The 17,372-nt window shown below is 44.9% G+C and overlaps 1 protein-coding gene across 2 annotated transcripts in view; it reads left to right on the top strand.

Moving 5' to 3' along the window:
• Positions 1–17,372, top strand: part of FLT1 (fms related receptor tyrosine kinase 1) — a 175,702-nt gene that overhangs the window by 78,972 nt on the left and 79,358 nt on the right. For both annotated transcript variants that reach the window (XM_059041793.2, XM_067016795.1), the window contains 2 exons: positions 5,884–5,998; positions 14,078–14,186. In XM_059041793.2, the coding sequence (XP_058897776.1) occupies positions 5,884–5,998; positions 14,078–14,186 (224 nt within the window). The remainder of the gene's footprint in view (positions 1–5,883; positions 5,999–14,077; positions 14,187–17,372) is intronic.

Here is a 17,372-nt window from a genome sequence, read left to right as displayed (position 1 = left end):
CAACTAGCCATCCGTGGCTAAAGGTCACCTCTCCCCTCTGATTCCAGCAGATGCAACAATCCATCCTTTAAAGAAAGTGCCAGCTCTGCTTTTAGGGTTGGGGCAGGGGAGAGAAAGGCGGGAGGACTGCAGGGAGTGTGAAAATCGGAACTGTTCGAATCCAGCACCCAAGGAAAAGCCCAGGAGACCCCGAGAGGGTACCTACGGGTGCATGCTCTGTGCTGCATTCCCTGCGATGGGTCTGTAAAGGTGAATGGGACCTGAGGTCAGAAATCACGGGATGACAGATGTCACGGAAACAAACGGTCGTTGCAGACCGTGCACGCGGTGGGCACCCGGTACACTTGGGTTGGGTGTCGTGAGAGCTGTTTGCCAAATCTTGGGAGGAAGTTGACCAGGTTATGCAAAAAGGGCTAAAAAAAGACATTCAGTCCCCAATGCAGAAATGGTATCTGTGTAGTGAATATCTGAGAAGCCTTTTTTTTCTCCCTGTATACAAAGAAGCACTGAAGTATAACAATTTCTTTCTGTATGATGATGCTAGAACATGGACGTTATGTTACACACAGCATACAGGTTAAGTGCACAGACCCTGGAATAAGCCGGAACCGATTACAAATGCCGGCTCTGCCCCCTTCTAGCACTTTAGCCTTGGCTAATTTACTTAACCTCCTTGATCCTCTATTTCCTTGTCCATGAGATGGGGGATGATAGTACCTGCTTTTTAGGATGTTGTAGAGATCAGCGTGAAAGTGTCCGTGAATCGCCTGACACGGTACCTAGCGCACAGAAAGTATAATCCTTATCACAATAGAATGTAATACTGCAGAGTCTCTATCGTAATTACTACAGCCTGTGGCTTGCCTGTTGGGACCAGCAGTCAAAGTTGCCAAGATTGTAGGTTGGATCCCAGTGTTGGCTTTGCCTTGCTCCGTGGCTCCAAACTGTGTCTGGTCACAAAGGAGCCAAACACTTATGACTGTGCAGGGAACAGGGCAAACCCATCAGCACTACAGGGAAAAACCCAGAGCGTGTAGTTCAGTAACGTCATCTGCATCTATGGAGGGTGGTGTTTCCCCACTATGTGTCGAGCAAAGCAGCCTGGTAACTTGGACCAGATGGGAGAGCCCCACAGATGTCTCCTACTTGGGAGTCGAACTGACAGACGTGTCACATGGAGGGTCCCGGCTCCATGTGTTGGATCCATAATTGCCTGCTTTCTTTTAATTTATTTATATCAATCTCTAGCCCAAAACTAATTTGTTTCAGCTCCAGGGCAATCGACAATGGAGTACACTCTTACCCCGGAAATTTTTTTTTTCCTCTCGATGGTTATAAATACCTCCAACGCTATTGTACTTGGCATGCTGTATGCAAATAGAGGTCAGAGTCCTAAAGCTCATTAGGAAAGGGATGGGAGGCTTGGAGCACGGAGAGGACAGCATGGGGCTGAAGCTGATAACAGTGACCTTGTCCAGAATAGTGCCTGGGAGCTTTCTTATCTCCCTTTGGCAGGAGGTGCTGAGGACTTCCTGTGCGAAATCAGGAGCGAACGCCGCTTTCCTCTTGTTGTTCGGCTTCCTCCCCCCTCAAGACGGTTCCCAGCACAGCGATTATCTTTGCATCTTCAAACATGGCACAATCTACTTCCTGAAGAGCTTGATGTATTCTTAAGGGCTCAGGCAGATTCCCCTCCCCCTACCTCTTGTTTCAAGCGCTGTTAGGATAGAGTCAGCCCCCTAAATGACATTCTATTTTTAAGGTTCCAATGACAAAGAGGGGGAAAAAATCACAGTCCCCAATATGGAAAATAGCCCCAGAAGCTGTCCTTTGCCATTTGGAGGCCCTCGCAGCACCTCTAGTTTCCAGGCCAGGGCTTGTGCCGACAGCAGCTGCCCTCAGAGGGACGGGCGGGGGGTCAGGGGTGTATGTCGGCAGCCCGAGTGGACTCAGGCGGCCGACTGCGTTTCCCTCGGGAAATGCCTCGACTTGCTTCCCTCTCACGTATTTCTTTGCATTTCCTGACAACCAAGAGTTTGAAATTAAGACCTTTGTCTACGACCTCCCTTATCTTTTTTACTTCTTTGGGGAAAAAGGAATGAAAGTACAGGCTTCTCTTTCAGATACAAGAGAACTTCAGCTCTTGGATGTCACAATACCAAGTACCTATGTAACGTGTGTACATGTCACATAGGTGTACACATATGTTACAACCCCCCACATACATGTTTTATATATATCTATATATCCACAGACACACACACACACGTTATATAAACCTATATATGTACCCCATGTGTGTGAAAGATCTGAGATTAGACAGTAGTTCAAGGTATAGATGTTAGGAAAAGTAGGACAAAATAACTTATTTTAATGATAAAGTTTTAAGGCGAAAGTGTATAACCTCTCTTTGGTTCAGTTCCTTTCTTACTAATCAATAAGTTAAAATGTTCACTTTTTTGTACCTGGTGCTTGTAAGGATTAACTAGTCAAAAATCGCAGAAATTCCTTAAGGAATGAATGGTTTGTCCTTATGAATTCTTTTTTATTTGAAATCTTACAATCTCACTGTAAAAACAGACATCTTAAAAACATTTGGAGAGATCTGACACATGGGCCAGGTACAAACAGCACCGTGGCATTATTGCTAATTCTATTAGGTGTCATCATGGCGTTGCTGTTACTAGAAAACGTGCATCCTTTTTAGACGTGCACTAAATACGTGACGCTAAAATGACATGCTGTCTGCGATTTGCTTTACAGTATTTCTCAAAAGAAAAAGTAAAAAGAAGTAAGGGATAGATGAAGCAAATGTGGCAAGCTCTTGGTAATTATTAAGTCTGGGTGATGGGTATATGGGGGTTTATTATACTATGACTCTACTCACCAATACGTTTGAAAATAATAAACCGTGGAAACTCTTACTAGAAACCACACATTGGTACCTGACGCCTGTATGTTTACAAATGTCTGTGGGGTGCCAGTTACATGCTTGGCCCTGGCATAACTATGAAGGCAGAGTGCTCCCAGAGAGGTGGCCCATTGGGGCCTCAGAAGCACTGAATGCAAACTTAGAAGCTGGTGAACGCTCTGGGGGAGAGGACATTCGATAGCAGTGTGTCCCCCCAGGAGGGGAGGCCGCCCCAGAAGACTCCCTAGTCTCACATGCTGGAGTCCTTTCTCAGCTTGAGGGCCAGACAGGAAGCATTACAGAACTCTTGTTTTCTGACCATCACAATCCCTTCTCTCTTACCTTTCCTCTCACTTATTTCATCCCCTCACTCTCTTCTCACCTAAGTAGCCAAGGGCAACAATGACTTCAGAGCAACCACGCATTCTTTCTGGCTTGAAAATCTCCAGAATCTGCCCCAGACATGTACAGATCAGAGCCCAGCCGACTGTCTGCTCACCCCAAATGCTAAGCCAGAAGGAAGGAATATGAAGTGATACCATGAAAAGTTCACAGTGCAAGTAATCATACAAATAACCACTTGCCTGCCTTACGAGGTCCTCACTCTTCAGGCCGGGAGGTAGGAGGAAAGACTGCATCCAGAAGAGAGATACAGGACTGAACAGCATCGATCCATAAGGCGATCGGAAAGCAGCAAAGGCCGTGAGGCGCCTGCGGGCGCTCCTCCCTCAAGCTACCCAGTCTGGCAGAGAAACACCTTGCGAACCCACAGATGTTGTTTTTGAGGCACATAAAATAGCTCTTTGTATATTTGCATCATGCCCCCCCCTCCCCCCCGCAAATCCATATTTAAATCTCAAAAGGCTGCTTGAAAGGAATCACCGTTCGGGACTTCCCTGCAGGTCCAGTGGTTAAGACTCTGCACTCCCAAGGCAGGGCGCCTGGGTTCCATCCCTGGTCAGGGAACTAGATCCCACATGCCACAACTAAAGATCCTGCCTGCCACAACTAAGACCTGCACAGCCAAATAAATAAATAATTAAAAAAAAAAAAAAAAAGGAATCAGTGTTCAGTTTGTCATAAGTAGTAGAAAGCAAATCACCTGCAGCTTCCACTTACAGAGCACCTGCGTCTGTCATACGTAATGGCACAGAGCTAGGCTCTGGGCAGTTCACTACCTGTTGGGGCAGGACATGCAAGTAGAAATCACAGCGCAAGTTAAGGTGGTCTAGTTACAGGCTCATCAAGTGGTTCTGATCCCTGTGCACAGTACGGGTTCACAGGGATAAGAACAAGCCGCTTGGAGGAGGTGGGGCCGGCGGTGAGGGGTATTGAGGCAGCGGTAACTGGCGAGTGAAGATGAAGGAATCGGGTGTGTACACCCCGAGCCACAGGAAGAATAGCTCCTCGCTCTTCTGGGGTGTCTTTAATTTACAGAACCTCTGCAATCACATTAGGTCGTTTAACACATGTATAATCCCATGAGATTAACAGGGCAGGTATAATTTTATTTGTATGTTTCAGAGGAGAAAACTGTCACACAGCTAGAAGTCAGGGCAGCTCTAGGACTCAAGTCTTCTTTGAAGTAGCTGAACCCAACTGTGGTTTGCCTGTGAGGAAACATGTCTGTAGCGGTAAGGTTGAAAAGGCAGGTAGGGAATGGACTTTGGATGGCCTTGACTCAGTCACGGAAGCCTGGGCTTTCTTCAATACAGTTGTTGAAGCTTTTGGAGCAAAGAGGATTCCACCGAAACCCCAAATGCTCAGGGGGTTGGTCTGGCAGCAGTTTTGTGGGTGTTGGCTTGGGAAAGGGCATGTTGAAATACCACTGCACTGCCCGGGTCAGAGGGGATGTTAAGTGTCCTTTTTGTTGTTTGGATTTTTTTATTCATGTAGAACCTAGGATGAAGACCTAGGTTTGTTTATTATGAAACATAATAAATGATCCAAAAGACAACAAAAACACAACGGTCCACAACCTATGGGACGCGGCAAAAGCAGTCCTAAGAGGGAGGTTTATTGCAATTACAGTCTTACCTCAGGAAACGGGAAAAATCTCAGACAACCTAACCTTACACCTAAAGCAACTAGAGAAAGAGGAACAAAGAAAACCCAGAGTTAGTAGAGGGAAAGAGACCATAAAGATCACAGCAGAAGTAAATGGAACAGAGATGAAGAAAACATAATAAGTGATCAATAGATATTTACACCCAATGATTTAGGCAGTAAAGTAACACACACCCTACTGATAACCAGGTGTTTGAAAGAACAAACCTTCGGATATGGGTTGGAATCTCTCTTTAAAATGGTACTCCTCCAGCTAGGTTAAACAGTAAGAGAGGGAGATTTCGCGGACTTTTAGAAGCAAAAAAGATCTTAAACAACTTCAACACACATATTCTATAATTAAACACTTGAGGCCTGAGATATTAAAGAGCTTGCCATGATACTCCAAAACTTGAAAAGAAATAGACTGAATTTAATAGCTGCTGCATGATGTGTGTTTCCATATACACTTAATTAGCCCTGGAAAAAATTAGCTGTATAATGGAATATTCTCATTAAATGCCAGCCTTTTATAGCTGTGAAATGCTGTTATCTCCTTGAGGTTTACATTCATTAACATAACTTCCGTTTTTTTTCCGTGTTTGCATGGTTCTTCCACTAGGAACTAATTAAAATCTAGATACTAGATTCTTAAATCTATGCATTTTTATTTAGTATTTAACATTTAGAACAGGAAGGATATATGGAGATGCATTGGTGTGGGTTTTGTTTTTTTGCAGATCAGGCAAAATCTGTCTGCTGTTTTGAAGTTTTGAGGATGGCTATTGGGGGGGAGAAATCTCAGGAAAAGAAGAAAATTGTGACTTTGTTGCCTGAGGACTTAATGGTTTTCGCTTCACTTGGTCACCAGGGGCTAGACCATGCTGCAAAGCAACATAGTGATGGCTTACTTTTTTTAAAAATAGGTATGACTTTTGCTCCAATAATGAAGAGTCCTTTATCCTGGATCCTGACAGCACCGTAGGAAACAGAATTGAGAGCATCACGCAGCGCACGGCAGTCTTAGAAGGAAAGAATAAGGTACTGTTTGTCAAAATAAGCATGGGGATATTTATGCTGAAAGCACACACGCAGCTCCCAGTTCTGGGTTTATTAGAGCCGGAAGGAATTTAAATGCTCAAGCAAAAATTCAGAGAGAAGCAAAGCAGTAGTATGTCTTTACGGAGCGATGCAGAGGCTACTCCAACTTCTGTATACACCCAACTGAGCGCCGGTCCCAAAGGAGGGAGTCCTTGGTCCTAATGGAAGAGGTAGAAATGCCTCTTGAACGTCAAACTGGTCCGCATCAATGGTTCTCAACTCTGGCTGCATAGTAGTAGACTTTACCAATTCTTATTACCTGTGAATCTTTAGCATGGAGCCCAGGGTTCACAAAAGCTCCCTGGGAGGTTCTAGCGTAACCAGAACTGAGAACCCCTGACATAAACAAAGTGGGAGGTCAGTAAGCAAAAGCTAGTACAAAACTTCAGGCTAAAATGGAACGTTTCCATTTCACAGAATATCTTGTTTCCCCCTCTGTTTTCGCGTGGGCGAAGCCTCAGTTGGGGTGTACAGACACACACAGTGTACCAGATTCCCTGACTGAAGAAAGGCAAATCAAACCCACCATGAGATATCACCTCACACCTGTCAGAATGGCTGTTGTCAGAAAGACAAGAAGTCACAAACGTTGAGGAGGATGTGGAGAAACCCCTTGTGAACTGTTGGTGGGAATATAATTGGTGCAGCCACCGTGGAGAGCAGTGTGGGGGTTCCTTTAAAAATTAAAAATATGCCTACCATATGATTCAGCAATTCCACTTCTGGGTATTTGTCTGAAGAAGACAAAAACACTAACTCAAAAGATATAGGTACCCACGTGTCCACTGCAGCATTAGTCACAACAGCCAAGATATGGAAACAACCTAAGTGTCTTATCGACAGATGAACGGATGCAGAAAATGTGGTCTGTATACACAGTGGAATATTATTCAGCCATAAAAAAGAATGAAAGCTTGCCATTTGTGACAACATGGACAGACCGTAAGGGCATTATGCAAAATGAAATAAGTCTGACAGAGAAAGACAGATACTGTATGATCTCACTTATATGTGGACAAAAACAAATCAACAAGAAAACAAGCTCATAGGCTGGTGGTTGCCAGAGGCAGGAGGTAGGCAAGATGGATGAAGGGGGTTAAGAGGTACAAACTTCCAATTCGTATAATATATAAATAAGCCATTGGGACGCCATGTACAGCATTGCGACGATAGTTAATACTGCTGAACTGCACGCTTTAAAGTGCTAAGAGACTAGATCTTAAAAATTCCCATCACAAGAGAGAAAAACCTTTGTACTACGTGTGGTGATGCACGTTAACTAGACTTACTGCAGTGATCATTTTGCAGTATATACAAATGTTGAAACTAATATAATGGTATTTGTCAATTATGCCTCAGTTTTAACAAAAAGTTTCCCTGACCTAGTCAGGGTCTAGGAGCATCTTTTCTGCTCTTGGACATATTTTCTCCACTCCCTTCACCTCAACACTAGCTGATACCTTGTGAACCAGGCAAATCTCAGCAGATCTCAGACCTGGTGGTTTTCTTCTCTGTTGAACTAGTGAAAAATGCAACTCCAAAATCTGCTGTTATCAGGTACAGGGGTCGTGATGCTTTAAGAAGGAAAAAAAAAAAAAAAAAAAAAATCAAATCACCCCTTGCTGGAATATCTACTTCTACATGCGTATCTTGATTTGGAGTAGTCTGTTAATATGGGTGTTATCTGCTGAAGTGTGGTCATGCTTATTTATCTGTTCAGCGATATTTGCATTTGAAGGCAACAAAATGGATGGCATCATTCTCCATGTAGGACTTCATAATAACAAACAACATCTGAATTCTTCCTGATGGAGAACTTGTGGACTTACGCTTATGTCAACATCAATCTTTGGTGGGCCAGAGTGGCTATCTCCATTTTAAAGATAAGAAAAACTGAGGTGATAAGATGATTAACTCCAAGCCACACAGCTTAAAAGTGGCACGTGAGAAGCTCAAACCAAAGTCTTCATTGCCAAAACCCAGGGCTCTGCCAACTAGGCCAATACAGCAATTAGTTAAGATGGTGATGGCTTGCATGATAATATCGGCAATCACCTGTCAAGGATTCAGGAAGAGTTTTTCTAACCACTGCAGTAAGCTGTAGGTGGCTTACAGTTCTTTCTCTCAAATGCAAACAAACTGTAGTTTAAAACATTCCATGACGTGTAGCTATCGGTAAGACAGCAGTTTAATGAAATACTTAGAAAGAGGGAATTCTGTAAACTCGAAAGTTTGAGTGACTGCATTTTTGAAAAATGCATTTTTTGCATTTTTGAAAAACAGGAAATTGCCTCAGAGTAGAAAGCAAGTTAGTTGTCACAAAGTACTAGAAAATTTCAAGGTGCCCTTGACTGTTCCCTGACCCTATCAGATGCTTGTACTGTTAACGGATGGGTATTAAAACACAAATTTATGAGCTTAATGCCAAAGAACTTCTAGTCCAGCTTGTGGCATTCTAGCCGCAAGAAACCATACGATAGAAAATAGGAAATGAAGAAGCTAGGTGATGTTTCTGATGAGCCTGAACCATGAAGTAGCCACCTGCCTCCATGACGAAACCTGGGTGAGATAAAGAATCTTCCCGGATTTTTTCCATGTGTGCTTGAAACAAATTTATTGTCTTGTAATTCTGTAGTTTCACCAAGTTTTTAAACACAGACCTCCAGACACAGTTGGCCCTTGGGCCGTCCAACCTGCAGAGCATGGGTTAAGGTCTGCCCTTTCTATTGTGTCGTAACCACGTGCAAATCAGTTCACCTCTCTGAACCTGAGTTCTCTCCTCCAAAAAATGGAGCTCCTAACATAGGACCTATCTCGTTTGCCCGTTATCAAGATGATTGTTTTATATTCCCTAATGCAATCCCCCAAATTGATTGTGAACATATGCAATAAAGACTACTCATTAAACAATTGTGTTGAAAAACCTTTTAATACTCCTTCTAAACGAAGGGTGTGTGTGTATATATATATACACACACACACACACACACACACACATACATATCCTAGTAGTGACTGTAACAAATTAGACTTTGAGTTATTAATTTCATGTCCTAAATTTAGAAGACTTTACTAATTTTGCTTTTAGCATCTATTAATATATCCGTGTGTGTGTGTGAGAAACGTCTTTCAGATGACAGGTAGAAGTTTTGCTGTCTCAGAATTCTTTGCATTGTTATTTCCTTTACAATTAAAACTGCTTTTCTTTTCTGTCCAAGTTCAGAAAGCAAATGAAAGCCCCAGCTTAGAGCACACAGATGCTTTTCCCTACAGTCATATAGTTGGCATGGCCGGAACCCCGCTCCAGCCATCAGTGGAGCGAGGTCCTGCCCAAGCACCTGCTGCCTTTCAGGGACTTGCTTCCCCCCCCGCGCCCCCCCCACCCCCCGTTGTGTTTGGTTTTGTTTTAACCCAAGGAAGGGTGCACGAGACAATAAAATTCAGTCTCCTTATGGCCAGGTCTGTGAGAGTGAAGTCATCGATTGGAGTTGCTAACGGCAGACGTGGAGCCCTGTGTTAGGAAAAAATACACAGGAAATGCGTTTTACAGCATTAATTCTTTGAGGCTGGAGGATCATGACAGTTTCACATCTTAGCAACATTTCCACTGAAATCGTTTTGACGTTTCGTTGAGAAATGTGTGCACCGTAAAAGACACGTCCATGACCGAAGAAGCATGGATGCCTCATCTCGGGAGTACAGCCTGGGTCCTGCTCTCCCACACACCCCCTGACCTCGTCTACCTTCCCACGTTCTATTTCGCATCAGTTGGCTCAAATGCACCGCCCTAGGATCATTTTAGATTCTTCCCTGACCTTTACATATCTGCTTTTATTTCTCCCTGAAACGCTTCAAAGGAAACTGTAATAGAAACATCCGAGAATAAAATTCGTATATAGATTTTTTTTTTTTTTTTAAGGCGGGTGCTGGAAATTAGGCCGAATTACACATCATCGCATCCATTCTGTTCCATGAGGTTCAAACCACATCCCAGTAGTGAATCACTAACGCTGAGCGCAAGGGAAGGAAGGAAGGAGCATGAGTAACTTCCAAATTTACAGAACCTGACAACAGCGTTCACCAGCCTTCCTGGGTCACATACAGAAGAACCCAGAGAATGGGTTTTAAGGGTCTGTTGCTAACATCTTAATCCTTGAGGTCCTCGCAGGGAAAACAGAGGCACCCAAAGTGTGGGCTCAGAACTACAAAACCTGTGGCAAATGGAAACTGATTCTAGAATGGATACAAGCAGACAGCCGTGGGAATTTCTTTTGGTGTACCTTATAAAATATATGATGATAATTTCAGACATACGCTACAACTCAAATTCTTGAGTTTGAAATACTTTCTCTTTTCAAGTATTAAGTTGATATTTGCTGTTCCAACTGTTACGTTATTTCCATTTTTTTCCCTCTTGAAACAATAGTATTTGGTCATGACCGCCAGGGATCAGATTTGTCCCCATAACCCAAGAGACTCCTGTCCTGTGAGAAGTTCTCTTGTGTCCAGACTACACCCACCTCCAACTCACACTTCACCTCCCTTTTCTGACTCTATAGAGTTTATACTTCAAGTGTCATAGTTTTTTCACACAAATGTTTTAATTTATAGCTTAAAAATATACTCTAGAAAAATAAAAGTCCTCTAGAAATCAGATCATTTTGAATAACGTTGCTCACAGGATGTAAGTTCCATCTTATTTTAAGATGTTCTTCTCTAATGATAACTTGTCCATTATCAATCATATTTTCAAACCGTATAACACAGTATCAGCTTGCAACTTGTATAAAATACTAAAAGAAGCTAGCATTTCTGTACACAGTAGCATTGAGCTTGTTGTAGTGACCACATCTGCTCATTGAAGGAGGTATTCTCGAGAGAAAATCCAACTCAGAGCGTAGACAGAACTCTACCGATAGATCTGTACTATTAGATTGAAAGGCTTTGAAGGCGGCAAGCAGCAGGTTCGTGTAGATGGAGAGCACAGGCACCGGTGTCAGACGGACCCGGGCATAACTGCTGCTCAGGGCTGTGTCCGTGGTACTGTGGATCTTGGAGTGAATCACTTTACCTCTATAACCTCAGTTGCCTCTTCTGTAGAACAAGTAATAACACCCACGTCACTGGGCTCCAGGGAGGATTAATTAAATGAGGTAGTGCCTCACACACTGTCTGGCGCCAGCAAGGGTAACATAAAGGTGCCCAGAGACAAAGAAATAATGTAAGCTCCCATCAATGTCATTTTCTAGTTCAATTTTAATAGACACTTCGGAGAGGTGAGTTCTGGGGCAGGCTTTACTGGGGGTAAGGTGGCAGTCTTGGAAGAGGTCGTTCAGGCAAAATAAGAGACTCAGATGCACCTGTTATCTCCATGGTTCATCGTGTGGCCTGGATTCACTTCCCTTCTGTGGACCTCAGTTTTATTCTCTGATGATACAGAAATCCTGAGCTATCTGTTTCCGGAGTGTTGTAAAATGGCTACAGCCCTCCCCCGGTTGCCTGCACAGGCCTTAAATGTGGCAAATGGGCACGTGTGAATTGACTTGCCCTTGCCACAAAACCCAGTTCTGGCTCTCAGTTGTCCTGCTCTCAGTGAAATCAAAATCATTTTAATAGACATCCAAATGCAACTTTCAGATTCAGGTAAGCGTTGTTCATAATTTCAAATGTTCAAGCCAAACAGAAAAGAGTTGTTCACTTATTTATTGAGCAGCAGAACATCTGGGAATCTAAATAAGGCTCTGCTGAGGCCCTTTAGGATAAACATTGAGCACTAACTTCGTAAGGAAAGCTGTGCTTGAGCCGAAAGGCAAACAGCAGAGGGGCTGTGACGTCTCCATGCCTGTTCCTCTTCTGACCCTGTTCATGCTGCTTTCAAACATCTGAGCTCATCTCCTGAGAAAATTACAGGAGTCAGACTCTCACTTGGTGATCTCTCCTGTCCTTCCACCTCTCACCTGCAGGCTTCTCTTTTAACTACTTCTTCCTCCACAACTTTGAGGTGGTGGGTGCAATAATTAAACAGTCATCCAGCATTTGTTTATTCCCTGCCTCTTACAATGATCAGTAATCAAAATAAAGAAAGAGACACCTGAGCTCTCTCTCCTACTCTCTCCACTGGTTATTTGCCTTTGTGAGAGTGTTTCTCTGTAAAAGAGAGAATAATATATACTTGGGCTTCAAGTAGGGAAATTCTTCCCTGTGACCTAGAAGTAGTCCTTCGAGTTAAGAATAAGGGTTGTGTCATAACCCCCTCCGTCTCCTTTACAACATCTGGGCGATGCCTTAACAAATAATCAGTATCTGCTACATTGAATGAAAATGCCACAAATTGCAGACACTCGTTTCCCAGAATTTCAGTAATACACAGAGGATATGTGGGTAGATGTAATTAAACAGATCTAACAAACAGAAAAGGAATCCTCATGAAATATCGACTGTACCGTAGTGGAAATTACAGAGAATTTGGAGCGATGAAGTTGGTGGCTAAAAAAACTAGGACTATATTTTGTAGTCTTCCTGATCTGTAAAGACAGACACACTTTAATTTCTTGTAAGGAATATGAGAATACGAATAAAGTGCCTACCGCCCAACTTAGCAACTTAGAAAAATGTTAGGACCCTTTGTAGAATTTGTGTTACTATCTTAGAAAGCCCGCGGTCACAGTTCAGCCTCTCTATGTATCACGTTAACCTGTAAGTGACCGGATTGTTCTCCTCCAGCCAGCACCCCCAATTAGTCTGGAAGCATCAGCACAGCCTCTACAATTTCAGAGTTTATGACCAGTTCTTTGTGTCCCAGGAGACAGGCTGCAACGATTTATAAGTAACTGGCATCAACCTTTTTTTTGTAATTTTAAATATGAAAAACTTACTAGCTGCTTCATTTTTTTTTTTCATGTATAGTATGCATTACTTTTTTGAAAGGTTGGGTTAAATTTTAAAATTCTCGGGGCTTCCCTGGTGGCGCAGTGGTTGGGAGTCCGCCTGCCGGTGCGGGGGACGCGGGTTCGTGCCCCGGTCCGGGAAGATCCCACGTGCCGCGGAGCGGCTGGGCCCGTGAGCCGTGGCCGCTGCGCCTGCGCGTCCGGAGCCTGCGCTCCGCAACGGGAGAGGCCACAACAGTGAGAGGCCCGCGTACCGCAAAAAAAAAAAAAAAAAAAAAAAAATCAAAATGCTCAACAATTCATTTCATACTACTAATTTTTATCTTTCAAAGAAGACAGCCATGCAAATCTAAAGCTGTATAAATTTGTGTGTGGTTTTTTTTTTTTTTTTGAGACATTACTTTTTGCAACATTATAGTTCGGAAAGTGCGTCCAAGTTCACGTAGTTTTGCCTCCCCCTGCCTCTTGAGGGGCTCATCTGCCAAAGAGCAGCACTAAAATCTAGTGGGACGACGTTGCTGTGTGAATCCGTAATTTATATCTTCATTTTCTAGAGAAGGGGCTGACGGACTGAGAAATTACGTCATTTACAAACACCCGCAAGAGTCTTAGGGAGTTTCCGCCCCTTCTGCACTATCAGGGCTGCAGAGCCGCGTCCCAGAAAAGAAATGGTTCAGCCAGGCGTCCTCCTCTGTCCTTGCTCACTTAACACACCGGTTGCAGAAGCAGACGGCAGAGAAGGCTCCCGTTACCAGGTCATCCAAACAAAAGGGAAGGCCTGGACCTCCCCCTCTCGTTGGCGTGGCCCTGACCACCTCATAGGGTAGGACGTGCTGTCCCGCATCTGGGCTTCAGGTCTGTAATTGTTACGCCAGCAGCACGAGATAAATAAGCCTGAAGCCCTCATACGAGTCGGATGTCATAGCCCCCGGTCTCCTGAGGACCTGCTTTCCTGTTGTTTTTCCATCCTTGCTGAGGCTCGGCAAGGGGAGAGTTTCTGGTAACCACCACGTGTGCAGCTCTACCTCTGTTGAGGCGATGGAATAGCCGGATCATGTCCCCCTCAGAAGTATCTCGGGGGCTGTCCCGCGGTTCTTCGTCCTGTCGCTAAAGTTGCCTTTTCTTTTTGCAGACGGCTAGCACCTTGGCTGTGGCTGACTCTAGAATTTCTGGAATCTACAGTTGCATGGCTGCCAATAAAGTAGGGACTGTGGAAAGAAACATAAACTTTTACATCACAGGTAAGCCACATGTCCTATATTCACGAAGACAGCCCAGTGACCTCAGGTCTCTTCCAATCTTGTTTGCTTTTAGTGCACTTGAGTGACTTTTATTTTTAAAAGAAACATTCCATAGACTTGTCCAACTTTGAGTACCTTCATCCTTGCTCTCAGGAATAGTTTTCTACAGCATCATTGGGTCATCGGGTCTCCTAAAGAGTTATTTCCCTGAATTCCCTTTTAGAGCTATTTGTGTACGTCCCTTTCCTAGGCTTGATTGTGAGTCTGGGATCTTGTCATGTTCATTTTTGAACACCCTACAGCACAGGGCCTGGCACGCCGTGGTGGTTCAATAATAGAAACCAGTTAGAATACATGGGATGACATCTTTGTAACCCAGGAGGCGAATTGTTTCACAACTTTTTTTTTTTAATTGACGTTATCGTTGATTTACAGTGTTGTGTTAGTTTCTGCTGTACGGCAAATGTTTCACAACTGAATTTCAGCTTTTTGGCACACGAGGCTCTCCTAAAGAAATCTGAACCTGAGCTTGGTTGATCAATTTTAGTGTCCTCTTTTTTGGTAGCATTTCAGAATTTTTAACCTTAAATATGATGGTGTCTGCAAATCTTATAACTTCCAAGGTACACAAATGGCACTCCCTATGTCCGTCCATGGGTACAGGAAGGAAGTAAGTAGCTCAAAGTATAAAAACAATTGCCTGGCTCCACACTACCCCAATTTTCTGAGGAAACCTGGGCAGCTGGCCAGCTCTCTGGAAACTTCGCACCGCCTGGGCAGGCTGTAGCAGTTGCCTTGAGTTCTCCAGAAAGAAATCGGTATGTCCAATTTCATGAGACATTGCTTTTTGCAACATTACTTTTTGGGAGCCTTCTGGCAATTTAGCTGACCCTCAGAGAAGCTGTGCCATGGGAGAGAGCCTTGGGTAAGTTCTCACAGAATGTCAGAGCCAGAAGAGACTTTCAGGGGCTATTCGACATTATAGCCCTGCATTTCCCAGATGAAGAAATGGGGTTTAGAGAGGTGGAGAGGCACACGGGAGAGCCTCTAAAAACCAAGTCAGTCCCCTATACCCTCAATATTGAAGAAACGGGATAAAATCATCTTTGCGTTCGTTCCAAATAGGAAAAGCCCTTTCTTTAGAGAAGGATTCAGAGAGCAGTTTCACACATACTGATTCTTCAGTCAACCTCAGATGATTTAGACTAATTAAGTCCAAAGGTTTGTGTTGTCCTTTTTTATTTTTTTGTGGTACGCGGGCCTCTCACTGCCGTGGCCTCTCCCGTTGCGGAGCACAGGCTCCGGACGCGCAGGCGCAGCGGCCACGGCTCACGGGCCCAGCCGCTCCGCGGCACGTGGGATCCTCCCGGACCGGGGCACGAACCCGCGTCCCCCGCATCGGCAGGCGGACTCTCAACCACTGCGCCACCAGGGAAGCCCTTGTCCTTTATATTTAGGGGGAAACAAGCTAACCCTAACCATCCAAGTCCACGGCCACTGTCTCTGTGATTTAGAGTACAAAATATTGAGCCATTCCTGTTCTATTCGTAACATTCAGTGCGTTTGTACGAGTTTAGTGAGCGCCGGCTGTTGAACAGGACGGTTCAGCTCTGTGTTGAGTATTCAGAGAGACAGCAAGGAGGCCCAGTCTTTCTAGGAAGACAGGCCAAACACTGTGGACACAAAGAAGAAATGTTATCTGTACCCTAGTATCAAAAGGAATGAGCATTCGTAATGTGACAGATGAATTTACGAATGCTAAGCCAATGCCACCAATAAAAATATAACGTCAGGGGCTTCCCTGGTGGCGCAGTGGTCGAGAGTCCGCCTGCTGATGCGGGGGACGCGGGTTCGCGCCCCGGTCCGGGAGGATCCCACGTGCCGCGGAGCCAGCTGGGCCCGTGAGCCATGGCCGCTGAGCCTGCGCGTCCGGAGCCTGTGCTCCGCAACGGGAGAGGCCACAACAGTGAGAGGCCTGCGTACCGCAAAAAATAATAATAATGTCAGCCACATACATAATTTAACATTTTCTAGTGACCTTTTTTTTTTTTTTTTTACAAATAAAAAGAAAAAAGTGAAATTCATTTTATTTCACCCAACGGATCCCATGTTATCATTTTAACATATCATCAGTATTTTAAAAAATACTACACCACTTCGGTTTTTAAAATCAGGATTGAAATAAGATAAAACTAATGGAATGAAATTCAGTTCAGTCACCCTGACCATACGTTCGAGAAGGCTCAGTAGCCACAGGTAGCCCTGAATTGTACAGTGTTGCTCTAAGCCTCTGAGAAGGAAGCAGGACTTGAGGTAGTGCTGGGGGTAGACAGAACCGGTAGAAAGAAGAGGACAGGCTGGCCCTGGCATTTTCAGAATCAAGGCAAGAAGGCCCACAGAGGCCCACAGACTATATGTCTCACCAGTTACAAGTTCAAAATCAGACGAACAAGCTGTGAAATATGCTTTGGCCTCTGGTGGACGAAGATACTTTCATGACGACCTGGAAGGTCACGCACGCGTCTCGAGCTCTGGGAGTACACAGAGTGTGAGAGTGAGTACCTGGCGGTGCAGGAGAAGCCCGGCCCTGGCTCGGCCCTCGTGGTAAGGGGCCACGTGCTCCTGGGGATGGTGTCCCCAGGCCACACCTCCAAACTCTGTCCACCCCTCCCCCAGACGGTCTCCCTGGGCCCTATAAGTGTGCAGACTGACCAGCCGTCTGAGCTCAGGAGGACAGACCGAGCGGAGGGGGAGGAGGTCTGAGACAGTCTAGAAGCGGACTTGGGATCATCTTTACAGGGAATTCTGCGGCCCCAGGGGCCCCACGAAAGATAAAGAGTGAGGGTAGCACAGGCTCTGGGTGGGCATCCCCCCCAGCTAGACTCTCTCCATTGTGGGGAGGGGTACAGCCTAAACAGAGAGCCCCCTTGCCTGGGTCTGAAGGCAGTACTGGGAGAGGATGCCCTGACTGCGGGCACGTCCTTCTCGTTTCCCTCATGATACGAGTCCCAGGAAGCTTCATCGCTGCCCATTATTCACTGCGGCACCAACATCCAGCCCACCCCTTCCCCGAGTGCAGCATGGCTCCAGCCTGTATCTGTGCAGCATGGCTGCTGCAAGGGCCCCAGCCGGTACAGCTGAGCACCTGCGGAACTCGGGCAGAAATCCCCCTTCACCTCCCACCGT

This window comes from Kogia breviceps, chromosome 16 (genome assembly GCF_026419965.1).
Source record: "Kogia breviceps isolate mKogBre1 chromosome 16, mKogBre1 haplotype 1, whole genome shotgun sequence".
Classification (NCBI taxonomy): domain Eukaryota; kingdom Metazoa; phylum Chordata; class Mammalia; order Artiodactyla; family Physeteridae; genus Kogia; species Kogia breviceps.
The sequence above is the reverse complement of the archived record's forward strand: the minus strand, read 5'-3'. Positions and strand labels throughout refer to the sequence as shown.